Here is a 27047-nt window from a genome sequence, read left to right as displayed (position 1 = left end):
TTCCTCACTCCAGCGTTCTGACAGCGAGTGTCTGCGGTCATGGAGTGGATGTGTTCATGTTTGCTTGTGCGAGCGTGACATCATGCTTGTTAATTTAGTTAGTATGCGTCTGTTTACAAGTATATGCAGCCAATAAAACTACTCTCCTTACTTCGTATAGCTGTCCACTAATTTGCTATCCCAATCGATGCTTCGCCTTTCGGGCGAAACTGCGACTTTTTCTCCAGATTGAAAATATGTGCATGGGGGCAGCTTCACATACACCCGTATATACTGGGCTTAACGCAGCGCCTTCAGCAGTTTTTTTATACAGTTATTAATACCTAACTCAGCTGGTAATTATGCGTTTTTCTCACCATATCTCAAATCGCGAGTCACCCTTTAACCGAAATTGTCCAGTCAGGGTGCGATTAACCTCGAAAACACATGCTGTGCTTGCGTATTTTCCTCACAGAATGCAGCGATTTACGTGTTAATCACGCACCTGGTGTTTATAATTCTGTTCGGACTGGACGAGAGTACGGTGAGGACTAGCTGGTCCCCGGAGGAGTCCATGATCTTTCGGACGATTTTGAGAGTCAGTCCGGCAACCTTGGTGCCGTTGACGGCGACCACCACGTCACCGACCAGAATCTGGGACCGATGAGCAGGGCTGCCTCGCTTCACGCTCTGAGAAATAAATTGTGGTGACGTTGCCGTAACAATTTGTGATCGCTTTGTGCAAGCATCCAGCGTCGTCCTTTACATTTCATTTATACATCTTTTGTCACATACGTAACTGTACGAGTAAGTGGGGTTTATTCAGCTAGCGCCTTGCTATCGAAGTTTGCGAAGAGAGTGTCAATTGCACAGCTAGCTACATTTTTCATACTGCCAAGGCAAATGCCGTGTTTCTTGGAGTGTTTAGGCACGTACAGGGTGTTTCACTTAACTTGGGCCAAACTTTAAAACCAAGGTAATGTTGTTTGAATTTTTCATATTGCTCCACAATTTTCTCATTGACACTTTTCATCTATTATATTTGAGAAGTTGCATTAATTATTAAGAATAATTATCAAATTAGGCGGTATGCTACAAATAATCTCAGTATCTCCAAGCGACGGCAAAGAACATTACCTTGGTTCTGTTCAGCTACGTAGCATATGCATATTTTAACAGCGAAGTTGTTTAAGCCGGTGGTTGCGCCGTTAGGTGTACGCCTAACACCCACCGCCCGGCGATGACGTCCAATGCGTCGCCTAGCAACGCCTCGCCCCCTCGCAAGAGCAGCGGGAGCCGAGCCATGACGTCACCGCGTGCGCCGCATCGCTTCGCCTTAGCTCTGCCTAGCCATGACGTCACCACGCCGTGCGAATTGGTCGCCGCAGCTGTGCAGAGGCGGAGCTAAGCCGTGACGTCAGGGTCCCGCGAGGTATATTATAGCTCGGCGTCGCCGCCGCGTCGACATCGCTGTGGAGGGAAATGGGGCGACCGAAGAAGATCGACACTCTCGAGGAAGAGGAAGCGCGGCGCGAAAGACCGCACGCCGCTACTCGAGAGCGGATGAGACGACTTCGGGCCGATCCAGAGTATCGCGCCGGCGAAGCGGCGACTAAACGACAGTGAATGGCAGAAGATCCAGAGTTTCGAGCCCCGTATAGGGAGCAAACCCGTTTGAGCAACACGAAGCGTCGCCAAAACGATCCGGGCCTGCGAGTCCTGGATAATTTCCAGCGGCAAGTGGGTTGAGCAACGGGAGGTGCCGACAGACGGTTTGCCCGCGAGTTTCTGAACACTGAGTTTGGACACTGTTGCCGAGTGTGCGATGGACTGTGGTTCGACACGAACTTATCTACGCTTAGCTCCGTGCGCGACTGCGAATGCGATACTGTGGGGCGGATCGTACGAGAAGCGTTTCCCGACGAAGCTAGGTGGGGCCGCCAGCTTCGCTGTTTACCCAGTCTTCGCGCCACTAGTGTCAAACTGCCCTAATTTTTTAAATGTTTGGCCCAAGTTAAGAAAAAGACCCAGTATAAATAGGTTCCCGTTTTCAGTCACCCTAATCTGGGACTCTTGTTTGTATTTTGTATTTTTTGTTTTGTATGAATAAACTCAAATTCAAGGTTAAAAAAGCGAGTTGCTGCTGGCACTGTCAGTGCTTTTTGCTGGGACATTGTGGCACTCCAACGTACACCGAGAGGTTTGCGGCGAACTCTTCAGAAAACGTCAGTGGGTTTTCTCGCGGCTGACGGCTCCGAGCTGTTTAGACTACTCTGAGATGTTATCATATTCTAAATAAGAAAATACAAAACACGTGTCCACAGACTAGGGTCCCAGAGAAGTAATATTGAAAACTGGTCCCTCAGGCCACGTTTCCCTAACATGTGCCTTTGCAGCGCTTAGAGTGACAATATTTCGATGCAGTCAAACGTTGATATATCAAATCCACATACAACGAATTGTTGTGTATATCGAACAGTTGTAAAATCCCTTTGAAAATGGCTGTATAAAATTTTTATTTGATATAACGAATTACCTATATATCGAAGTTTCTTCTGATCCCCTTCAGATTCGATATATTAGGGTTGGACTGTGTACTTGTATAACCAGCCTTGTGATTATTAGGCAGATAGTACATCAGTACAAAACTCACTGAGTATGTGGCAACAAAATGCTCCGAAGAAAATGGCGGGAACATACCAACTATATATAAAAAAGCAAACTATATACCATAATTAGGCACGATATAAACATGACACGTGCTAAGGCTCATGGTTGTTTCTGTTTCCATAGTCGTTCCCATAGTCACTACAATCCTGACTGCCTTGAGACTAGCCCTATTACAAAAGTTATACGGACATTCACACAAATTCACATAAAAATGTAAGAACAGCGCTAAGTTAAATTCACTGTCATGTAAGGTAGTGAAGTCGCCAGAGGTTCAGATCATGGCGAAGTTACTTCAGTCAATAAATGGTCTAACTGGACCACCTTCATCGCAGTCGGCACTAAAAGGAGAAAGTGACTCTGGAGTCTTAAACGATGTTTGTAGTGTTGTCGTTGCGGCCTTCATATTGGCTGTTTTACAAAACCTTGAGCCTTATAGTGTCGACACACATATGGATTTTTATTCCTGACTGTAGTGATACCTGTCAAAAATGTTAACGCTGGAGGGAACTCGCTTTTAATGCTCACCTCAACAATGTAGAAGTTTCTCCCTCCTTCGCCTGTCGCGGCCTCCAAGTTTATACCGAAGCTCCAGAATCTTCCGTAGCTTTTCTTGCGGAATAATATCAAGTTCAGCTTTTCGGTCGCTCTTCTATTTCGGCTTGACGTGTCCGCTGCAAATAAATCAAGCGTTAAATTCGAGTCTTCTTTTATAACTTAACTCGGAATATGTATATTCACGGGGAAGGGGGCTAATACGCGTATGTGACCGTTCAATAGTTGTCTTCATAGCATGGAATTTGAAAGCAACGCCAATTTTGTACACCAAAAGCTTTGCTCACGTGGAATACTGAGAGGCCAGACAAAAAGAACTGCGCTTGAAATCAGCAAGCCGAAAAAAAAAGCACTTTACGTTCAGCTGCGGACAACGTCGATAACAAATGCAGATCTATCGCGTCTTGGAGCATTCCCAAGTAATTATTTATTTACTTAGTTATTGACATTTATAGGCTTCAAGGGTTCGAAAGGATCATTACATGCGGGTGGGCATGGAAAGGGAGGGAAGTGTGATGATGACGTCACAAAGATGTGTCAGAACATTCGGTGGCATACCTAAAGCCTGCAGTATCGCCGATGAGTGCAGTTTCTATCGAAGGCCATTCCAATCAGGTGCAGTTCGAAAAAAGATCAGTGCGCGAACGTAGTGGTGCAGACTTGTGGCGGGATGACGGATCCCGTCCAAATCATTTCTAAAGGCGTTCGTGCAGTTACTGGGGAGCACTTCATTTGGCGATTGGTAGCAATAATTACACCGCCGCCACAGGTGTTATCGTTCCTATTCTTGCAAAAAATGTGAAACTCGTTAAGATCAGGAGTGATTTCGGAATCAAGTATACCCTGAGGAATTTAACCATGTTAGGTTATTAGCACGATGTCACTGGGTGACAACGAAATGACGCTGCATAATGAGTCATTGAGTTTTAGGCTGCGGATGTTATAGTGTAGAGGAGTGACAGATCGTGCCTAATATGCTGAGCCGGGCTTGGTGGCTCTTGCACCGGTCGCCAGGATTTCAGTTCGACAAGTGATTCGTTAGCATAATCGTAAACATAAGTTTTATGCCCAGAGATGAGTTTGCTGCAGCGGTACTTAAGCGGCTTATGTTCGGCTTTACCGAATTCGGCTAGATGCCTTCGGGCCAGGCTAGTTCCTGGGGACAAATATTCGCTGATGCCGTATTCTGTTGCCATTATTTTACCGCTTCGGACCTAGCTCGATGACATGATTATCCTTGAAGCGGAAGAATTTTACTGTTATTGGCTTCCACTTCCCCCGTATTCTGTTGTGCATGCTTACACTTCGAAAATCCGGTAACCAAAAAGGATTCCGCCTCTGTCGTCTTCTGGTAGTCGATTGCGGATGACGACACGTTGGATTCATCCATGAAAGATTCATTTACGGATACCGGAGTTTCACTGTCTTTCATCTGAAATTGCAAAACACATCCTTTAAAAGGTGGAATTGTCCTTTCTTCGACTCAGCAGTGTGTTTCCACTGCAAATTATATTATAATTAAATCATATCATCCAACTTTTAATATCATTGGTTGAGATTTCTCGATAAGTTAACTTTGAACCCGTATCTTCACTGACGGAATCGCACATAATGTCCCGTATGTTTTAGCGCTTTCTGGTGGTATTTTGCCAGAGTTATCACGTGTGGGAAAACTTTTCAGTGAGAGGAGCACTCGCTGTATCCTGTAGATTACGTCAGCTGTGTCACGGAGTAAGCACTGTGGAAGCGGGCGCTATTTGACAAGATGGTACATGCGCCGCCACTGCTGTAATATTCATTCTAGAACCACCGCCTGGGCGGTTCTGAAACTTAGGGTGATGCATGCATAAATAGCGGACAGACTCGCACTGCTCCCAGTGGGTCATTATATCCGACGGCCGTCGACTGCGCTATCAGTATCGGCACTATCACCGCCGAGTTGCAGTTCCTGCGGGCACACGTTCGCCCAGCAAGCAAATTCCTTTTATTGCGATAGCAATTGTATGGACGCTGGATGTTACCGTATAAAGGCTAAGGGCGATAACATCGTCGCCGCGCGCTAATGCCAGTGAAAGCGTGCGAGGGTGAGCCGGCGATGGCAGCTCAATCCCGCGCGCGCAAGGAAGGAAAGTGAGGAGGAAGCGCGTCGTCTTCCTTCGCCCGCAAGGCACCGGGGAAAGGGTAGGAAGGGAGGGCGTTCTACTCCGGCGGCTGTTGGGTGGGGTGCGGCCGCACGGGCTCTATCTTGAAAGCGATCTGCAACGGGGGCAGAGTTCGCCGTGCGCTGTGTTTTCGCCGTTTAGTTCACGTTAAAGCGAGAGGTTGCACGAAGCTCAATTCGCTCGCTGCTGCTGCTGCGTTGACTCACTCCAGCGTTTTCACAGCGAATTTCCGTGATCATCGAGTGAGATGCGTTCACGTTTGCTTGTGCGATCGACCGATAAAACTACTAAACTTACTTCGTATAGCTGTCTACTAATGTGCTATCGCAATCGATGCTTCGCCTTTCGCGCGAAACTGCGACTGCTTTTTTTTCCCTATCATGTTTATACTCGCCAACTCTCCGGAATGTTTCGTAATGTTTACGTATTTGGGTTTGATTTTGCGATTTTACGAGTGTTGCGTCAAGTTTAAAAAAAATATATAATACCGGTCGCGGGAACGTTTCGCTAGACCTCCGTCATCGGAACCTTCCGTTGGAAGTGTTTTGATGGTGAAGGGACAAAAGCGGCGTATACTTGCTTCGAGCAAGTTTACACAGACAATTTCCTCAAGCAGGCGACATCGACAAAAGCAAAGTCGCTGCGATGTTAAAAAGAGGTGTTTTCCTTGTCAGCATTTGCTGTGCCACGTTTGTTGCTGCTTTTGTGTTGCATCTAAAACGTAAGTGCTCGTTAACAAACAACGTATGTAACCGTGAAAAAGCGTACGCTCAGGGCAAGTTTTACGGAAAATGCGTGCTATTTCCCTTCCTGTGCCCTTTCAGTGTTGTGTCCGGGAGATCTCGCGAACTCAGAGGTTGGCAGGTATGCACTTGACAACGTTTCTCAAGTAAACTGGGCATGGCAGCGTCCCGCAAACGCGCGTGCGCGCAAGCTTATTGACTCTGTGCTCATATACCAGCATCACATTTCCTGCTTGGCACTATTTCACTGACGAGTCCCCGTGATACCCACCATGGTGGAGAGTCGCTTGTAGCCCGACGACGCGTACGAGAAGAGTGGTCTCTGTAGCGACCTGTCCAAGTCGGTGAGCTCCTCGATCGTGATGAACTTGCGCTTCTGAGTCGAAGTCGTCGCTCCGGGGGCTGCACAACGCCGGAGAGTAAACGTCGGAGTTCCTTCGCGCGAAAGTGTAAGTGCCAGATTAATTACGATACGCGTAACGCTTCGGGCTACTACGCGCTTTGCTGGCTCATCGGCTAAGGTGTCCGGCTGTTAAGCAATAAGTGGCATGTTTGCAGCACGGTCGCAATAAGACTCGTTAGGGTTGAGGCGAACTTCTGGGACTCCCGTGCAGCCAGATTATTTCGCGTTGGCGCATACTAAAGTGTATCAGGGGAAGAAATTGATGCGGAGCTCTCTAATTAAGGCGTCCTTGTCCACCCGCGGTGGAGTTTTGAGAGACACTTCGATTGATTTGTTTTATAGCCGTGTGTTAAAAAATAAAGGCCCGACAACACGTAGCATGGGATACGCGGGCGCCTACTCGTTCCCAAGTTTGTACGCATGTGGCGAAGGGAACGCGCCCTTAGCAATGTGCTACGCGCCCTTATGACGCGTAGCACATTGCTGCTAGTTACCCTCAGCGGAAATGTTTGGGTTTGAGAAAAGTTGATTTTGAACATCATAATGCTACTTTTTTCTAGTCAATTTATCGCTATTAGAAGTACTACGTTGTTCTCAAATTGAGAAATATCCTCTGTTTGTATTATACATCGTTAACCATTGCCGGAACTATATACATGCCGGTTGAGGGTGGGGCGGGGGGGATCCAAAAAGGCTCGTGTCATTTATATGCAGGCCCACGTTAAGGAACCTCAGGTGGCCAAAATTAATCCGGGATACCCCCCCCCCCCCCTAAAGCGTGCCTCATATAGTGTTTTTTTTTTGCGCGTACAATACCCAGAATGCAAGTAATCTCACGTACACAGATTTAGCGTGCTGTGTTCAGCCACGGTGGTAGTTGTATCTGAGGGCGGCGATAGCTGCATGAGCTCGTAGATGGCGGGAACATCGCAAAGGTTGTTGCTCGAACGCAGCCGGTTCCAGTCGAAGTCATCGAAGAAGAAGTGCGTCTGCGTGAGAAATTTGCGCGCGTCATTTCGTGAACTGCCTTTGGATATATGTTAGAAGAGCGCACGAACTCATCAGTCGCGACATTTACACCGTATAGACTTAGCATGATAGCAGCAAGAAAAATTGCGCTAGCTCTATGGCGGCTATAGCTATAGGGTGAGTTGCTGTAACGCACCTTGATGCGACGGTACTGCTTGGAGCCGAGCCGTTCGACGGGATTCTTCTTGAGTAACAGGTACACCATGTCTTTGGCGGTGGTGGTGGCCGAGTGCGGGTGTTCGTGAACCTTAGGCCACTTGAGTGGCGACGCAATGATGCGGTCGCGAAGCAGCCTCTTGGTTTGGCCTCGGAACGGCACTCGACCAGTCATCAGTTTGTAGAACACCACACCGGTGGACCACCAGTCGCAGGCGCGACCTGCGTTCCATGTTCAACGTGCGCCGCTACATTAGGAATGTCTATGCCGCATTCCACCAGCCATTTTAACGCGCGAACCGCAGTGAATTAGTCACAGAATAAGTTCGTCTCCGCTATCGTTTTCGGCAAAACGTTTCCCACACCACTACCACGAAAAATCGCTCGGTTAATACTGAACCAAGATCGCGAAAAAATTCACCGACGATTACGATACTACCTAATCCGACATTTTACCGAAACCCTATACGTGTTTTCACTGCGCGATATATTTGCTGGCGCGGACAATGTCTCGTGTGGCGCGACTGCCTCACTAATCGGGAGGTCGAGAGAGGCAGTGCGGGGGTGACGCGCAGCCTCTTCACAGCAGCCGCCGCAAACAGACCTACATTCATGCAGCGCTTTGTTTCCGTACAGACGATGCGCGCTATTCTGGCGCCATCTCGTGGCCATCGTAGCCGCAAAGCCGGTCTTGCGCAGCACTGCGCTTTTCTTGTCACGCTTTCGCGATACCATCCTCCTCCGCTTTCCTCCTCACGTTGTCTTCGCTTTTGCCGCCTTTAATCTCCCGCTGCGCTTCGCGTTCACCTTCATGCTTCGCTGTGCTCGTTCGCTCGGTTAGGAGGGACAACGCCGACGCTCGCCGTAGGAATGGGCGCCTAAGAGCTGTGCTTTAAACGAACGCTTGACACGCAGCTTGTTTGTTGCAGTATATACCTCTATTTCAGCGCCAACCAGTACAACGCATCTTCGAAGATCCTCGCGTATTGTGCGAAGCGACATGAAACCGCCGACGTATCCACAGAGCGGTGTAAGTAACAGTCATGAAATACCGTTCTGGCTCACCGTACGGCCTTTGCTTGAGAATTTCCGGAGCCATATAGGGAATAGTCCCGGCGGATTCTCCATCCCTGAATTCGAACGGGGTTCGCCGGAAGTAGCCTCGTATGACGCGTTTCGTAACTGCAGAAGAAGAAGCACACGAAACGTGCCAGGGCGACGAAGAATGCATCTCCGCTTTCTTTTGCCACTTACAGTGTCCTAGGCAAATTTTATTGGTGTCAAAATCTATGAGCTTGACTCTTCCTCCGGGTATTATGAGCATGCTGCAAACGAAGCGACATGCGAGTGAGCCTGGCGTACAGATTGAGGGAGCGTTGTGTACACTTACTTCGACACCTTAATGTCCCGGTGCAAGAAGCCCTTGAGGTGCATGTGCTCTACGGCCAGTATGAGCTGGGCCATGATGACTCGTACCTGGTCAATGGGCAGGAACATGGCGCGCTCCATCACGCGCATGAGGTCCACCCCACACACGTACTCCATCACTGTCACATACGCGTACTGCGACACGCAGACTGCTCAGCATGGGTTAATTATTTATTTGCAATACACTGCGGTCGCATTAGACCAAGAAGGTGGGATTTCACTCGTTATAAAGTACAAAATGGAAGCGTCATGCTATACAATGTGTAATATAACTCGGAAGTACACTTTATCAGTAAAAAAATATTAACAAGCTGCAGCGAAACGCCTGAAAGAGCATAAGTATTTCCTAACAAGTGATGATGATTGAAGGGTTTTCATGGCGCAAAGGTCACATTTTCTAACAAGTATCTCAGTTAGCAGCAAACCTGTGTCAGCTTAAAAAGCAACCTGAGGAACCACAAGTACGACGAAAATGTTAAGAATACACAGTAAGATGTGCGCTTATACGAAATACCACTACGTACAGTAGCAACAAAATCTAATCTATAACAAGAAAAAACAATTCAGCGAATAGTAGCAGTCAAATAACTTTAAAAACACATGCTCTAGCAAAAGCAAATTGCGAACAGTGAAGAAGCGTAAACTTTACAAACGCTGTATATAGGGCACATTTGAAATCTATTGCACTATATGATGCATTGATATCACTCGACACCGCACGGGCGCTTATCGTCGCCGGTGCGGTGTGTGATTTGTACGGGATAAGATTGTGGGTATGGCAATGAAGTAAAGTGCACTATTTAAAAGGGTAAGTATACGCAAGGCCATGAAATTTTAGTGAGCCATTGCAAATTTAATACAATAACTCGAACCTGTCCACCTTTTTTTCCGCAAAATTCGAATGTAGAAATATTGTTTTCAAGCGCGAAAGGAGATGAATTATTTTGTTAAAACGACGTTCATGTCATGAGTTGTACTCTGCGAACTTGCTCAGGTCGGCGTTGGAAGGCCTTCGATGCGGTAGGTGCCCTTTTGCTTTGGGCTTTAGATTTGACATGCAATGGCCGAAGATGCTGTGGTCGGTTGTAACTTTGTAAAAGACTGCAACAAACTCAGTCTAACGCAACAAAGTCAACTAACGGCAAACTATTACGTTTATTTTGACATATCGCTATTCAAGAAGGCCGGTCTGATTTGTAATACACGTTTCCTTTTTAATTAGTGCCCTATAGTTGCTCACTTCAGAAGACGCTGTCATCGACAGCGTCGGGTAAAATTTCATTAAATTTTGAGGTGTGGCAGCTCTACCGATTGAATGTGATTTTTCTGTCCGCATGGTACAGGTATAAGTAATGCCTTGTCAGTTACCGCATTAATAACCCGTGTCTCCTCTCTGGTTAAACTATACGCCACAAGCTGGCACTACCAACCTGGCTGCACACGTTTATGCCACCGGTAACCCAGCATCCCGTGAAGGGCAAATACGTATACGAACAAGCTAAAACACTCTAATATCACCTATCATGGAGGCCTTCACACTGCTATGGCGATAGTACGTCCAATTACTGGGCAGGCAGTTGTGATTTCTCACTGGTACGTGCCAACATCCAAGACGAGTTTCGAGGTTTTGCACTGATTGTTGCTTCGTTGTTTTATTGTTTCTTTCTCCTATTTATTCTGTGCAGAAATTTTTTCCTGCACGACAAAAGCCTATGACGTTTATTTTCGCATTCACAATAACGTCAAAGAAGTCCAGGAGTTTACTGTCACACACAGAACGAAACTGACAAAAGAATTTCGTTTTGCTATCCCGACCACCTGTCTCTTAGGTGAAACCTCAAAAGCATCATCGACAACCATGGTTCCGCTCACCTTTGTAGCGAAGCATGCGTAGTACTTGACGAGAAAAGGGCTCCGGACGACGGAAGCGACCACCTTGTCAATGCACGCCTGCTTTGGGCGATTAAATCGGTCTGAGGCGATCACCTTCACCGTGCAGATAAGGTTGGCCGGCTTGTATCGGGCTTTGTATACGGCGCTGCATGACGGAAAGGCCGCGTTATGCACATTCCACTGGACCACTACTTTGAGCCATACTCAACGTAGTCCGATTCAACCAGCAGTATCACGACCGATCTCTCTAGAGGATCAGTTGTAACAAACGCACGCTGTAAGGCGCAAATATCAAAGATTTTGGAAGGAGGGTCAATTAAAGGAGCCATGACGTCCAATTTAGAAGGCTTAATTATACATTGCGTGTAAACCGCACACGCTCCACCCTACCATGGTGGCGTAGTGGTTTTGGCGTTGCGCTTTTAAGCCCGAGGTTGTGGGATCAAGTCCCGGCTGCAGCGGCCGAATTTCAATGGGCGCGAAATGCAAAACTGTTTGAGTGTGCGTGCGTGTGTGCGCGCGTGTTTGTACGTGTGCGTGTGTGTAACCATATTGGGCCCACTTCTCTCAATTGCCCTAATAAGCTGAGAATAGTCGAACGACTTGGTCATGGGCCCTGGAAGCTAGCACTTTCAAGGCACCTTAAGCCAGAAATCTCCAGCATCATCCGCGCGGGAGTGAGGAAAGGCGCTCAACTTAGAGTTAAGTGTGACGAGTCTGTGCGGCTCCCAGCACCTTTGTTCAGAGTATGGTATAGCGATGCACCTAGGCGTTCTCTACTACTGTGTACTGCGAACCACCGCAGCATGGTTCAAGACGACTTGCTTTGATCATGTGCTGTCACAGCCTCACCATTGCTGCTCGCGTGCTTCTGAGTGTGCAATTTATTATTGTCGTCCACTTTTACAAAAGTCTCCGGCCTATGCGTGGCACGGCACAGCGTCCGTGAGCCGGCAAGAATATGGTGTAAACAGTAATTGCCTACAACTCACAAATCCAGTATCTCGGAAGCAAAGAGAAAAGTGAACTATATTAATGGCCTACTACTCAGAAAGCGTTCTTTTTTTTAATTAATGCCGCCACCCAGACACTTCCAGTAGTTGGGCCAGTGCACTCTGCTGCACATCATTCCAGCACTCTAAAAAGTTGTACTTGCTGAACACGCTTTTTAAGCTGTGCAATTAAGCTTCCAATTACTGCTTTTATGACGGTCAGAAATATACTGAGCAAAATGAAAGGATTGAATCTAACAAAATATGCCGCATTAGCTCCCATTAACCCCACCGCCAGTTCGAATGAAAAAGCTTTTTCTTTTTTCTTTTCCGAGGCATTTGGTGGGTGAACACTGGTACTTTAAACAGCTGACCTTGGTTATACAGGTCGATATATACACGCAGTTTGAGCACGCTTCGTAGTTGCATAGCCACTCGATCTAAATACGAAGCAGTACTTGCAAGTTTTATACATCTCGGCCTGCGCAAGCCAGTGCAGTCGTTATATAGTGAAAAGAAAAAAAAATCCTTTCACTTTCCTGGTGAAGCTTTCAGATTGGAAAAGAAGTAAACGCTCACCCTTTGTGTGTGTGAAATGCCATAATCGCGTAACTAATAGTTACGCGATTATTGCACGCTTCTGTACTGTCTCTTGTCACTTTTCGGAACACATATTAGCATTCAAAACCACGTATTCTTTACCAGAAAATAGCATTTCAGTAATAATGAGTAAGTTCAATTAACATTGCGCTATTTTCCGTCGCAAGTACCAGACAAGAGAACAGACAACAAAAGACAGCTGTGTGCATTGCCTTGTATCCTCTATTGTCTCGTCTTTCCTATTGAAAATAACACTATGTCAAGCCAACTATCCCTACAGTAGATTATTACGTACCGCATCCGCACGTGGGCTCATGTCTACAATTTGATTGTTAGTGTGCCATCCTCTGCTCACCCAAAGCCGCCTGCCCCGAGAAGCTTCAGAGACTCGAGATCTCGCGCCCTTGGAATGAATTCAGTGAACGGATGCTGTTCTTCGATCATCATCTGCCAAGACAAAACAAAGAAAGACGTAGCGATCAGCGGAGTTGCAGTCTGGGCACGTTGGCGATTCATAACAACGACCAAAGAAGCGTGAACTGGACACGGACGAATAAAGGCACATTCACACACACGCACACACGTACACGCGCACACGTACATGCACGCACACACACGCACACACACACACACACACGCACACACACACAAATCGGCACTTCCTGTTTGATGCGAAAAGAGATGCCCTGGGAGATGCGCCACGTAAGGGATCAGTCGCCAAGAAATACCGGTGTTATGTCTAACCGTCCCCAAAATGTTGCCGATGCCCAATCGGCAATCTTCACACACTGACACTTTGTTATATGGTATCAAAAGTTCAAATTTTTGTCTATGATATCGGGCTTTGAGGATGTTCACATACGTACTGATGTTTTTCCGCGACCGTTTTTCACCGACAAAGAGACTTTCCCGAATGTTGTTGCCGATTCTATCTGTCGTCTATGTTGTCGCCGAACCTTGTGTAATCAGGCTACATGTGCAACGCGAGTAGTGTTGCACATTATTAAACTCACGCGAGCAACAGCGACTGCGCTGGCATCTACGACGAGTCATTTATAAATAGTAGATGCACTTGACCAGGAGATCAGATTCGACTACTGTCGATCGCGCTCACCTCTTCGTTGTGTTCCGAGTGTTGTTTCAAGTCACGCCTTTAGCAGTGTGTCATTCTTAACCGTCACAATAACGTGACAGCATTACAAGGGGAACTTCTCCAGTATATCAAAAGATTTATGCACAATGTTGTTACCAGGGTACTTTGCATTTCACGAGAAACAGTGAAGCGCTCATTTTAAGGCGAAAATGTGAGGCTATAATTAAAATCTCCGTTTTAGCTAGTTCGAATCCACTCACACTTGAACCAAACTTTTCGGCGCAAATTAAACGAGGATGTATAACCCAACTAACAGGAACAACAGGATGGGCATTAACTGCCAAGTGATCTTTGTGCAATCCTGTGTGAAATAAAATCGGTTGGAAGCTGGCGCCCGTCCTGTTGTTTGTGCTCTTCGCCCTCCTTTAATTTAGACCGAAAGGATTGCTTTCAATGTGAGGCTATAATTTGTACGCCCATTTCTAATTACCTAAACTTTTACGTACGCAGCTGTGGCATATACGTCCGTACTGGAATGCAGCGTGCATTACGCGCTAATGTAGATAACCAACTTCAATCGAGGCATTCTGACAACCCCTACGTGTCTGTAGGGACCCGTGAGAGCGCAAGATCCTTTGGAGCACCCAAATTAGCTCCTACAACTCGTCGTCTAATTACGCACGCTACCCTCAAGAAGTGTACCCGAACACCCTTCCTGCAAAAAGTGCTCCTTATTCTGCACAGGATACGACACTGTGCTCATGCCCAAGCAAAACTGATTGTCATCATTATCATCATCAGCTTATATTTATGTCCACTGCAGGACGAAGGCCTATCCCTGCGATCTCCAATTACCCCTGTCTTGCACAAGCTGATTCCGACTTGCGCCTGCAAATTTTCCAGCTACATCACCTCAGCTAGTTTTCTGCCATCCTCGACTGCGCTTCCCTTCTTTTGGTATTCATTCTGTAACTCGAATGGTCCACCGGTTATCCATCCTACGCATTACATGGCCTGCCCAGCTCCACTCCTTCCGCGTAATGTGAACTAGAATATCGGCTATCCCCGTTTGCTTTCTGATCCACACCGCTCTCTTCCTGTCTCTTAACGTCAGACCTAACGTTTTTCGTTCCATCGCTCTTTGTGCGGTCCTTAACCTTTTCTCGAACTTCTTTGTCAACCTCCACGTTTCTGCCCCCTATGCCAGCACTGGTAGAATGCAATGATTATACACTTTCCTTTTCAGCGACAGTGGTAAGCTCACAGTGAAGCAAAACTCACTGGCCCCTTTTAGCCATTTCCCTTTTACTTACGAGCTGGTTCCCTGGAATTCGCCGCGGTAGCTTAACGGCTGGCGTTGCGCTGTTGAGCTCGAGGTTGTGGGCTCGACACATTCCGATCGGGTCGGAATGCAACAACACTCATGTACTTATGACGCACTTGTCTTGGGAGTGCTGGAGCGGAGGCGTCGAGCATCGAGGGTTCAGCAGTAGCGCAGTGAAAGAAGCACCTACTGTTCTGCACTGAAACTACCGTCGTACTGAGATGATGATGATGATGATTTAAAGGTCGACCTCTAACAGTCACCTAGCGTGCTTGATTTAATCAGGTATGCTACTACATGTTTTTTATCTAGCATTTTTGTGTAGATTTCATTCATCCAAGAGCCGGTGCAAACGCACCCTGACAGAGGTTCTTTAGTTCCTCAGCGCATGCCGATTTTTACTTTTGGTGCTTTGAATCGTACGTACAGTTTTGTGTGTTCGCTAGTTTTATTGCGATAGCAATTATATGGACACTCAAAAGCAGATTTCTGCCGTCGGCGTCGCCGTCGCCGTCGGCGTCGCCGTCGCCGTCGCCGTCGCCGTCGCCGTCGCCGTGAGGTTCCGTATGACGTCATTTGGAGATGAAATCGTCGCCGCGCGCCGCCGAACGCTGTATGTGCGAGTGAAAGGGCGCGAGGGACGCGCGCTTTCACAGGGAGGGAACGCACGGCGGAGAACAAACGCGCGTTCTGCGCCATGCTCGCTTAAGGGCTGCAGAAGTAGGCGTCTCTTTTCTCCTTTACAATGACCATATATGTAGAGCAAACGCGCCTTCTTCAGACGCGCGAGAGTCCGTGGGGGAGGGGGAGGGAAGGGAGCCGACGTTTAGCTGCGGCACCAAGTGCCTATTTATATCAGAGGCTCCAGCAACAGTCACCAACGCCGCACGCATTTTGAGCTAACGCGGGCAAAACGCCGATGGCGTCGACAACAGTTCTGCGTGTTGTTGCTACCAGAGCCGCTCACCTTACTTCGTATGACATTGCTCTGTTGCTATCGCATTCATTGCTTCGCCCTTAGGGCGAAACTGTGACATTTTTTTTAACAGCGAAGCTGTTTAAGCCAGCCGTGATTTGTGGTGCGTATCAAGAAACTACCAAGAAATAAACTTTCTTGCCGACGCGGCGTTCTAGCCCGCGTACCCCCGGTCCCAAAGCGAACGTAGTAACCACTAGGCTATACAGCCATGCTTCGAGAACATGCATTTATGCGAACCATATGATTGCGTTCGAGCGTCGTCGTCTTCGTCCCCAGCTGGCGCGTTCGTACGCTCGTGCTCTGCGAGGTGAAGTGGCTTTGCACGCTATGAGAGCGAGAAAGAGAGAGAGAGAGACGCATGCACAGAGCGGGTCTCCTGGATCGCGATGTCGGCATGGGAACGCGGTGTCTGTGTTTCAAGCTGCGCAATGCAACGCGTAGGGACGGCCGTGAGTCCGAGACGCGCGAAAAGAAATTATCGCCGTCATGATTAATGAGATGAAACGTTCGCGCGCACTTCCGGAAAATGCTGGGCTACGATCGCCCAGCTTCGCTATTTCCAGCGTTGCGCGGCCGAGTGCAAGGTTAAGCGGTTTACTTTTTTCGCGATAACACTGGTACCACTGCAAACAGCACTGACTTCTGAGCGAGGCAGTTGTTCATATTGATGCATCGAAGGGACGGTCTCTTTTCTACCATTTGGAAGAAGATGCAAATAGTGCATTTCGAGAAATCATGAATGCTCCAGAATAGCAATGCGTATGCAGAGATCCACTAATATCCGTAATCGTCTTCCGTTCGGGGACGCGCCAGAAAGTGCCACGGGGAAAAATATCCATCACCGGTATATACGTACGAGTATATACCGACGTTGGCACTCCGCTGTTACGTTGTTCCCGCTTCTCATTTTTACACCGTACGAACTGAAAAGTAGTTGATTTCGAATTTAAATGGGGGCAACCTGAACTGCAATAGCATGTTTTGTTAGTCTTTTTTTTTTTCTCATCGCCTAGCCTGCAGTTAATGTGCACCGATAGCGGCTGCCCGAACTCGTCGGCTATACGCCTAACCTCCGGTGAATAGGTCCGACATCGGATCCAGCTTGATTCGCATGCTAGCAAGGGCATATCAAGCATATTTTGACACAAATGGTGCACTTACTATATATATATATATATATATATATATATATATATATATATATATACATATTGTCACCACACAACGCCAACAGACACTGAAGCCTATAGGTAATCATCGGGGAATTTAGCTGTGGTTGAAACTGAATTGTAGATAATAATGAAGAAAAGGCACGTGACAGTGGACCAAAGGATACGTGGCCGCCGGTGAGAGCCGAACCCACAACCTCCACATTACGTGTGCGGTGCACTACCAATTGGGCTACGGCGACGGCTATTAATCCGTCCACTAACTTGTATATTTATGTTTGCTATATAGATATAGCCCTGGGAGTGTTAGCCAACGCCAAGTGGTGGGCGGATGTGGAACATCTTTTTCTGCCCGTTTGCGTCACGTAACACGTGAGCTTAGGGGAGCAAGCAATTGGCGAAAAAAAGCCTCGCACGCTACCTAATGGCATCAAGGCTGGCAGATTCGAGACCCTCGCTATGAATGAACGAGAAGAAGGAGGGAAACCGAGCGGCTCGATTGCCGCGCCCTCACGTGATTTCCTATTTTATGCTGCTTTACGAACTAGAACTGGCGCTGCTCTCCAGCTCCACCAACTGTTGCTGCTATTGTTCAAACCTCGGCTTCCCTTCTTATAGAATACATGTACAAGCAGAGTAGGTGCATGTTTCTCGCTCGTGCCTTAATTGGCACGAAATTCTTGTTGGCGTCGGTGTCGTATCTACCCACTGTTGCAGCAACTCACGTGATTTCGCACTTTTGCTGCTTTAGGAACTAGAACTGGCACTGAACTCGAGCTCCGCCAACTGTTGCTGCTAGAGTTAAACTCGTTAAGCAAGGAGCTGACGCTGTGCTGCTGCTGCAACCAATCGCCCTGCAGGCATTCATCAGCCTGCTTCGTTTTTTTTTTTTTTATGAGGGCAGTTTGATGTGCTTCCAAGCACTCGCGGCATCCAGAAGGTCCTCCAGTTCTGCCACTGGAAGACACCGGCTGCCAGCAGAGCACTGTCGGAGTGCTCCTACTCGCCCTATGGAATGAGACATTAGATTTTGGTGCATGTTACGAGATACCCAGGTGGCCAAAATGAGACTCTCGCTACCTGAATTTCGCTTGCTGTGTGAAAAGATTAGACAAGCCTTTGTTTAAGCCAAATATTCTTAATCCAACTTCACTTCTTTAAAGAAAACCTTGGTTGCTATTTTATACGCCAGAATTGCGTCGTGTCCTGTGTGATCGGCCATGTATAGTTACGGGTATATTTGGTAACCGTGCAAAAAATGCATTTGAATAAACTTGCAAAAAATATCAGAACCACTGAAAGATGCTTCGAACTTTGCTCAAGAAATGACATTCATTTCTCACTACTCCAGGTATGTAGGTTTCATTAAAATTTCATGACGTCATCCTTGATTCACTAATCTGTAGCTTCATTATCTAGACCGAATCATTTATAGGCCTTGGTTTTATGTTAATTTCGGCGTTCTATAGAGTTTAGCAGTTTGAGGTCTCCCGAAAAAAAAACTTTGGGCATCTTTCGACAGTTAAGTGCTGCTGTTCTTCTTATTAGTTTTTCGAACGTGGCCGTCCCTATGCTACAGTCATCGTAAACATTGAGGGTATTTGCATTTTATTACCTAATCTACGCACCTAAGTGGTGCTAGAAAATAATGTATATCGCCCACAAACATTAGACGTTCCCGCCAAATTTGTTGTTTTGCATAGAAACAATTACCTACTCTCCTCCACAAAATAGCTCATAACATCATGCTTCATCATACATGATGGAATTATTGCCCGCCTCACATAACCATCCCAATGCATTTCTCTAGCAACACATCACCGTAAAATAATAAACAGTAAATAAACACCCTGATAACAATGCAAATGGCATTCTCGGCATTGCCAGACCAGTATTTTTTTTTGGGGGGGGGGGGGGGGGAGGGGGCTATTCAGCTATCTCACCAAAAACGTGGGCCACTCCAGAGGATAGTGCAGCCTAAAAATCAAGGCCGTTTCGTGGCTATGTTTCGCTTGGTATGGGCATCTTGTTTTCAGGGAACGTCTTTCACGCCAACTTGGGTCATTGTTTATGTGCCAGTAGGTATGCGCGTACTTCACGGCGGCACCAACAGAAGGCGCAGTGTGTCTAGGGGAAAGCGCTAGAGAGGATCCCGGTACTCCTCCCACATGGCGTGTTTCGGCTGTGCCACTACTTGGATAGTCATTGTAGATGAGTTCGGTCCAAGTATTTGTTTCTGCTCTGGCTTCAAGCGCCTAATTTATGAAAATAACCAGAGTATTTATTAACTTTCCGCATGTTGTGGGACGTCGTACATTTCTTTAAAAAATAACGCAATTATTATCAGTGGTATAATTGCCAGGTGTTTTATGGCTGGAGAGGACATCGATTTTGGGGTGAAAATGTTGGAATTTCTCTTTTCGATTCTGTTCAGCACGAAGGAGTTGTCCTATACGTATCCCATATGACACATCGTGCGGTAAGGGTTTAATCCGGAGTCCCCCATTACGGTGTGACTCAATCAATTGTGGTTCGGGTACATAAGACCCCCGGATTTACTTAGTGGTAAAAAGATCAGTTGACTTCGTAAAAAAAAAAAACAATCTTTTTGACCAGAATTGTGAGCGCAACCAATAGTAATACGCCCGAAATAAACTACACGCAAAGGCGACCTCCATCCGCGTCTTTTCTATTGTTCGTATTGTTATTATTGTGCTGCAATTCTGGTCAATAACATGCGTCGACTAGTCCAACAACCTTAATTAAGTGGCTATAGCTATCGCTACATCTATTCATACCCACTTGCTAATTTATTTAATTTTGTTTTCGCGACGTTCGTTTGGCACTCGGATACCATTCCACAATAACAGTAATCAAGCGCCGGCTGGAAATTGTAATCCCTATGCGCATACTTTTCCGGGTTTTTAGATAATGCTCCTAAAGGAAAAAAGAACTTTATGAAAACAAAATTGTCGGATAATATGGAAGTTACTCGTCAGTTCTTCAAGTATAAGATAAGCATTCTTACCACTTTGCAGGCATTCCTAGAGGCCAAATTTGCAGACAATATCACTCTTCAGGATTGAGTAGGCGGGAGAGGCAGCTTTTCCTTAGCATTGCCAAGCTGTTGGACAGTCTCATTAACGGTTTTACTTGCCATCCAGCGTTTCGTTCAATACAAAGCACTCGGCAGACTTCATGCATCGTAAGTGCGGCGGCGATTAGGGGCCCTTACCCTGTCGGTGCGCGTGACGACAGAGTCGCCGACAGCCATCCAGTCGGTAACCGGCACCTCAGAGATCTTCTCGAGAGAAATGGCCAGCTCACCAACGATGATGGTCAGCTTGCGAATGACCAGGCCGAGGCTTCGCGCCGTGACGGGCGCCCGCTTCATGCACAGGCTGTGCAGCCCCATCAGGTTCTCGACCATGTCGCGGATGTCCTGGTACGTGATGAACTGCCGGTGCAGCTTCTGCAGGCAGTCCTGGGCCGCCAGCACCGACTGCTCCTGGCAGAAGTGCGAGAGCGGGTCGCGAAGCAGCGAGACCTTGTTCTCGCGCATGATGAAGAACTCCAGAAGCACCGTGGTCACCTTCGGTATCTGCGCCAGGTGTTATATAACGCACGCATGCGCTTCGTCCCACAAGTATGCAGAAGAAACGCGGCTACTATACTGCTTCACTTAACCCAAATCGTTTTCAAGAATGTACGTGAGCTCTGAAGGAATGAGGCTCCGGGACATTCTATCTTTCAGTGAGAGGCCAGTGTCAGGTAACGTCCCTACGAGAACGTTTACGGTACGGAAAGGTGAGGAGGAGTGGGACAGCCTGTAGGAGTGGGAGAGTCTGCATATTTCGCTATAGAATAACCTCATCGAGTTGGTTATGGGTGTCACAGGTGGCGCTACTGTAACACCCATGACACTGTGGCCAAGTTCTGTTAAGCGATGGCTGCTTCCTTTCGCGAGGTAAGCGTTACATCTGTGAAAAAAGACCTTAAATCGCCGTAAAATAAGTTTTCTATACTTTTCTCAGTGCTTATTTCTTTTCTTTAACTTGGAAGGGTTAGTCAAGCGTCTAAGCCATGAGAAATTTGAGAGCTTCTGTTAATGAGATGCATGAGGCTGCCGTCGTTCGGAGCCCATGAAGTGATTTTGTCTAGTCAGTAACGTTTTCTTTCTTTTTGCGAGGTACCTGGATTCAGAAGGCACGAGACACGAGTGCTGATGAATGAATGGGCGGTGTCCGAGTCCTCCATGGAGATATCAAAGCAGGGGCTCCAAGTAACGCATTGCTGACAACATATCCCGAAGTACAAATGAAGTGTCCTTTTTTCCTTTCCAATATTAGAATTCTGTTACTGCTATTGATCGGAATATGTAGCACTTCTAATCTAGGGCTTGTATATATTTTGTTACTGGGCTGCGTAACATGAAAAACTGAGGATTTCCTGTACGGATGTCCCAGCGCAACATAACAATATAGCTTAAGCTTCATGAGGAAGGGAGATTACATTGAGATATGTAGTGTAGATCATGTTAACGATGAAAAAGGTCTAAACAAGTTCACTATGAGTTGCAGAAAGATGCCAGATAATTTGTAAAAGGAATCATCCTGCAAGTGTTCAGCCAGCAAACGGCCTGACACCTCACGTTGTAAAATTAATTGTTCAATGAAATCAAAAGCGTTAGAAGTGTCGCTAAGGCCATAAGTGTTTCAGAATCTGCTCGTGTCCACGATGTGAAAATGTACAATGCAAGCGGGAACGCCGGAGAAATCGTATTCAAGGCCACACTTGTGTATTTTGGTTTTCTCTGAAGAGTCACACGCGTCGTCAACACGGTATGTTACAGATACATCTCTGGTTTTAAGTCGACCTGCGTACGGTCCTGATTATCAGATTCTTTTTCCCTATGCCCCACTACTGCCGAGGGAAAAGGTGGAATTATACAAAGTTAGCGTCATGCAACGTGTTCTTTTTCATTTTATTTTTCTATAGGAAGTAGAACTAGAAAAACAATATTAGCTGTGGACGATATGCGTTAACAAACATTCACCATAAATCAATTAACGAATTTCGTTGTCACGTGTTTATTAAGAAACGCTTTTATATAAAATTCCCAGTCCTCCCTCACATGGAGGTCCTGACGATTTGGAAATGTAGGTATCTAGTGTAGAGACATCTGCAGCTATTTCCAGATAAGTTTGAGCGTGTCTCACCCTTGGAAACAAGGCAACCAAAACTTTCACAGCAGAACTTTTTTTCTGTCGCATCATCTCTGCGGAAAGGCAAAAAAACAAAATGCACATAGAATTAGAGGTCTCCAGCTTGTCAGTTTCGGTCGCTACTGCTTTCCGCAAGGCAAGCAGCGGCACTCGGCCCACCTTTTAGTTTTTTGGGAGACACGGCCTCCCCCTTGAAACTGCCGCTGGTATGCTCCTCTTCCTCCGAGATGCTCGAGGTCGACGACCGGCTCGCTGAGCTCATGCTGCCCATGGCGCCGGACACAAAGGTAGATGCGCCACCCCGATGTTGCGTTGACGACATCGCCGGCGTTGCTGTGACGCCGTCTGCGCGGTGCAGCCCCGAGGTACACCACCAAGTTACAACAAGGTGCACAGTTACACGCAGTGCGGTGGAGCTGTGCATGATACTTACCGCCACGGTTTGTAAGTTTCTCGGAGTTTCCTGCGTAACAAGCAATCTTTGATTTTTTTGTTTTTTTTTTTTTGTCGTTAAGCTTCACTTGCTCGATTGTCATCCCCGTTTTAATTTCTGTAAGACTAGCACTCGACATTTGAGAGATTCCTTGCCCAATGGATATAAACAAAGGATCGTTCAGTGTAATCGTTGCACTGCTAAGTCTGCAACGTCAGTTGAATGCACGATTGTTATTTTGCTTCGGTGTCTCACTCTTCTCTGTCTTTAATCGGTGTCTCACTCTTCTTGGCCATCTGCAGTGATGTACAGTCAACCACAAAAGTTTGCGGACCACGCGAGCGCGTGGCCAAGAGCCTCTTCGCGACACTTCCGCTACGTCACCAGCGATCGACAGCAGCGCTACGTTGAAGACGCATCCCTCCTTAAATCTATGGCCTGTCTATTTTCGCACTGTGCGCAAATATTTTCTACCTATCTCTTTCAACGTGACGCGCTCTTTGTTAGAAAGGGCTACTTGCTTATATTTTGAGAGCAGAATATCAGTACAAGTAATCAGACAGCGTATTCTTCGGCTGTTATCAGTTCTATTTTCGCGTAGCCACGCTGTTTTTTGTTTTTTTTTCGTGAGTGCGTGAGTGAGCGGTGAGGCAGCCATGGGACACAGATGCTTAGTCAGTAGGCAGAATTTTTTCGTTCCTCCCCCATCGCTAAGTGACAGTAGCGGCCGGGATTTGATCGCCTGCGCCCAGGTTTTGCTGCGCAAAGCCCGAACCACCGCGCTGCTATAGTGGTTACATTTAGGAAAATAAGAAATAATCGGGTGCGATGACTCTTTTTATAACCCTTTGCGACACGGCGTCCTCGTTTGGGGACTCGAACTTCGGAGGCGCGTCCCACGCCACGTGTTTCTTCAAATGACCTAAAACTCAGTGTGCACATTCGTGTCCGCTTCCTGATGGGACAACTAGCGGTCAGTTAACTTCATTGTCCTGCGTATTGCTGCAGATGATCACTTTGCTGGAGACACTACCATGTTAGACAATCGTTCGACGTGCCGCGTTCCAAGACCAACGTCAAGAGTATTTTTTTTCTCCGGTCGACACGAATACAACCGAAAAAGCAAGTGTGCATGCGTTTCGGGCCTAATAGTTGATTCTTTTTATGCAAGCATTGAAGCTGACGGATTTCAGAATAATTAGATAATGAGTTATACGCTAATTAATTTTTTTACTGAAACTCGCACAAAACAGCACATTGCTTCGTCTTCTTTCTTGGAATGTAATAGTGAGCGTCTTGAAATGATGCCATGCGCATTTGACGCATTTGCAGACAGTGCATCATAATTCGTGTCTGAAGGGGATGAATTTATTCACAAGACATTTACAGAAGTGTCATGAAACATAGGTCTCTCAATGATCTAGTAGGAAGTGAAATGTCCGCCGTTTTCTAGCACCTTATTGATGCGTGTGGGCATCGACTCGTACAAAGATTCAGTAATCTCCGGTCGACCGCGCAGGCTTTCCCATTCTTGTGCGATCGCTTGCCACAGCGTATCGGCCGTGCGGCCGCGGTTGGCTCGTGTGGACAGCCGTTTCTTCAACATGCCCCAGACATTTTCTATGGGATTCAAGTCGGCGCCACATGGAGGCCACTCAAGCTGGCAAACAGCAGGTTCTTCTAGCAATGACTGGACGATACGTGCTTTATGGATCGGGCTGCGGTCGTGTTGAAAAAAATAGCAGCCGTCGCTGAAGGGACCGTCCAGCGCATACGGAACGAGGTGTCTAGTGATGACGTCGCAGTACCGTGACGCAGTGAAGGGCCCTTCCAGACGCACAAGGGGACCAAGGCCATCTTTGCTGATTGCTCCCCACACGCTCACGGAACACCGTCCACTGGATAGAACACTCTGTGTGTAATTAGGCAGATATCTGCAAGAAATAGCATACAATTGGGTTCCAGCGGCGCGTCTAAAAATGTTGTGATTCTCTTGCGTATGAACTTTATAATGCTGTTATAATGCTGTTATAGAGTTGCAATAGAAAACGTGCAAACATCATTAGATAGTACTGAAAGACCCACTGGCAGCTTTTAATTAGCTTCAGAGTAAGTAGTACTATGAAACAATCGTTAATGTTTTCAACATAATACCACTACAGAAAAATCTCGTAATGTCCAAAAGCTCAATTTACGTGAAACATGTTGTGATGCAGAATTAGCTTCGTGAATTAACTGCCAATACACTGTAAACACACCTGCAGTTTAGTGGACGCCAAACCCGCTTCCGTTGGTCCCAGCGCGTGGAAAAAGTTGACTCGTCGCTAAAGATGACATCGCCCCATTTCTCTGTTGTCCAATCTTTCATTGCTGTAGCGAACATGAGTCGTTCTTGTAGCTGGCTGTCTGAGAGGCAGGGCTTCTGTGCTGCTACGAAAGACTGCAGGCCAAGCTCACTCAGCCTTCTTCTTACAGTCTCAGACGATACCGTGAGCGAGAGCGCTTCTCGGATATCCTCTGCACTTTGAAAAGGATCAGCCACGATGGCGGCCGTAATCAGGCGGTCCTCTTCCTCAGTCGTGGCCCTTGGACGCCCACTGCGCTCCATATCTGTGAATCTGTCATCGTCGCGGAAAGTTTGAATAATCCTATTCACGGCAGTCGGGCTCCTGTTGGTTCGGCGGCAGATTTCGCGCTGAGGTATTCCCTCTATAAATAAACGCACAATGTGCCTTCTTTCGTCAAGTGGAACACGCAGCGGCATCTTTCCAAATAGGCAATCACCACGTGGCCTGAAGCAAGTCTACTACGTTTTCAGCGACTGATGCGAAGATGCGCCTATGTGTGAAAGAAAATTTTCTATGCATCCGCTTTTTCTTTATTTTTGATGACAGTGAAACACCTCCCTACCCTTTCTCTCAAGACGCAGAAGCAGCAACACTCATTGGACCAAGATGCTGCCAACCAAAGTGCGCCAGTAAACGTCGCGTAAAAAAATCGTCGCAGCGCTTCGTGAAACTTATCTACCCACTGGCACACCAGTCGACAAAGGTTGCAGTGATTGCTCCGATACTGCTATCAAGCCAGATATGTGGCGGTCTTATCGCAGACAGCGCTCTGCGTCAACACAACGAACTAACAATGTCATGCACGGGAATAAAAAATTAACAGGCAGGCGAGTACCAAGAGGGCTCATATCCGGGAGAGCGCCCCTGTCGCCGCTAGGTGGCGTACCGCTAGGTGGCGCGGATAGGCAGTCTGGCACGCGCTCGCGTGGTCCGGAAACTTTTGTGGTTGACTGTACCTTTGTTTTCTTTAAGTGTACGTGTGTGTTCCTTTTTAATAAAGAATTCAGTCGTCAGTGAGCACTGAGGAAAGCATGGTTGCACTAACAGCAAAAGCAAGACTTGGAACGAAAAGTAGGAAACGATAGGTCAGGCGCTGTACCTATCGTGCTGAACCTACAGCACTGGTGCGTGTTTCCCTTCTTGTCTTTCGTGTTTTTTGCGCCGTTCCCCTGACGGCTATTTTGCTTGTTGCGCAGAATTCCTTTTTTATGAATGAGCGCCAACTGAGCTCAGTCCGGAGAGCACCCACGGTGTTTCAATGTTCAGAGTTGCAACGAAGCGAACAAGCGTCTTGGACCGCCTAGCGAGAATAAAATGTTTCAAAAGAACCGTTGAGATACGTTGGGAATAATCTACACTTAGCTGTCAACAAAAACAAGCAACTTCTCTTGACGCACTGGCAGATTTGACATTAGCGAATACACACCTCCGTTTTTGTCCGAGCCTGCCATTGTAGCGTCGGCGCCGGTGAGGTTTGGCCCGAAGACAACGGTCAGCCCGGCGTCCTGTCAATTAGGCGAACCACGCCTGTCGCACAAATCTCGTGCCTGGCGAGCCGGTGCAGCAGAACGCCTCCTGCCGTGAGGCCCGCGCAATGCTCGAGCGCCACGTTCTTGTTTTTTTTCTTATTTCTTTATTGAAATGAAAATAAAATAAAAGAGATGTAGTCACCCTATAATGGTGACGGCCTATTCCATTTCACATAACAAAAGCAACAATATAAAAAAAAACATAGGTAGCGAGAAAATGAAAAGAAACAACGTCACAGGCTCACGTTCTTGTTGTTGTTAAGACCTCAAGGGCCACGTCATACAAACGAGAAGCGCTCACGGCAACAACGATGATGATGATGATAATAAAAGGATAACG

General features: G+C 47.1%; 1 protein-coding gene across 1 annotated transcript; it reads right to left on the bottom strand.

Moving 5' to 3' along the window:
• Positions 1 to 7520: 7520 nt before the first annotated feature.
• LOC119463848 (microtubule-associated serine/threonine-protein kinase 3-like) lies at positions 7521 to 26756 on the bottom strand. The gene is made up of 12 exons (XM_049655407.1): positions 26605 to 26756; positions 22831 to 22860; positions 22557 to 22742; positions 22392 to 22450; positions 20408 to 20773; positions 12963 to 13054; positions 10995 to 11160; positions 9085 to 9257; positions 8949 to 9019; positions 8760 to 8876; positions 7675 to 7916; positions 7521 to 7532 (listed from the first exon to the last, which is right to left on the bottom strand). Exons 1-12 carry the CDS (start codon positions 26627 to 26629, stop codon positions 7521 to 7523), a joined length of 1539 nt encoding a protein of 512 aa, XP_049511364.1. The 5' UTR covers positions 26630 to 26756.
• Positions 26757 to 27047: the final 291 nt, after the last annotated feature.

Source organism: Dermacentor silvarum, chromosome 9 (assembly GCF_013339745.2).
Source record: "Dermacentor silvarum isolate Dsil-2018 chromosome 9, BIME_Dsil_1.4, whole genome shotgun sequence".
Taxonomy (NCBI): Eukaryota; Metazoa; Arthropoda; class Arachnida; order Ixodida; family Ixodidae; genus Dermacentor; species Dermacentor silvarum.
The sequence above is the reverse complement of the archived record's forward strand: the minus strand, read 5'-3'. Positions and strand labels throughout refer to the sequence as shown.

What these genes read in the sequence shown, in the direction of transcription:
- LOC119463848 (XM_049655407.1), bottom strand. Translation starts at nt 26,629, where the DNA reads ATGGCAGGCTCGGACAAAAACGGAG. An exon ending in TCGTCACGCGCACCGACAGG is followed by an intron (nt 13,055 to 20,407) that starts GTAAGGGCCCCT and finishes TTGTCTTGGCAG; the next exon opens with ATGATGATCGAAGAACAGCA. An exon ending in CTCGGGGCAGGCGGCTTTGG is followed by an intron (nt 11,161 to 12,962) that starts GTGAGCAGAGGA and finishes TCCGTCATGCAG; the next exon opens with CGCCGTATACAAAGCCCGAT.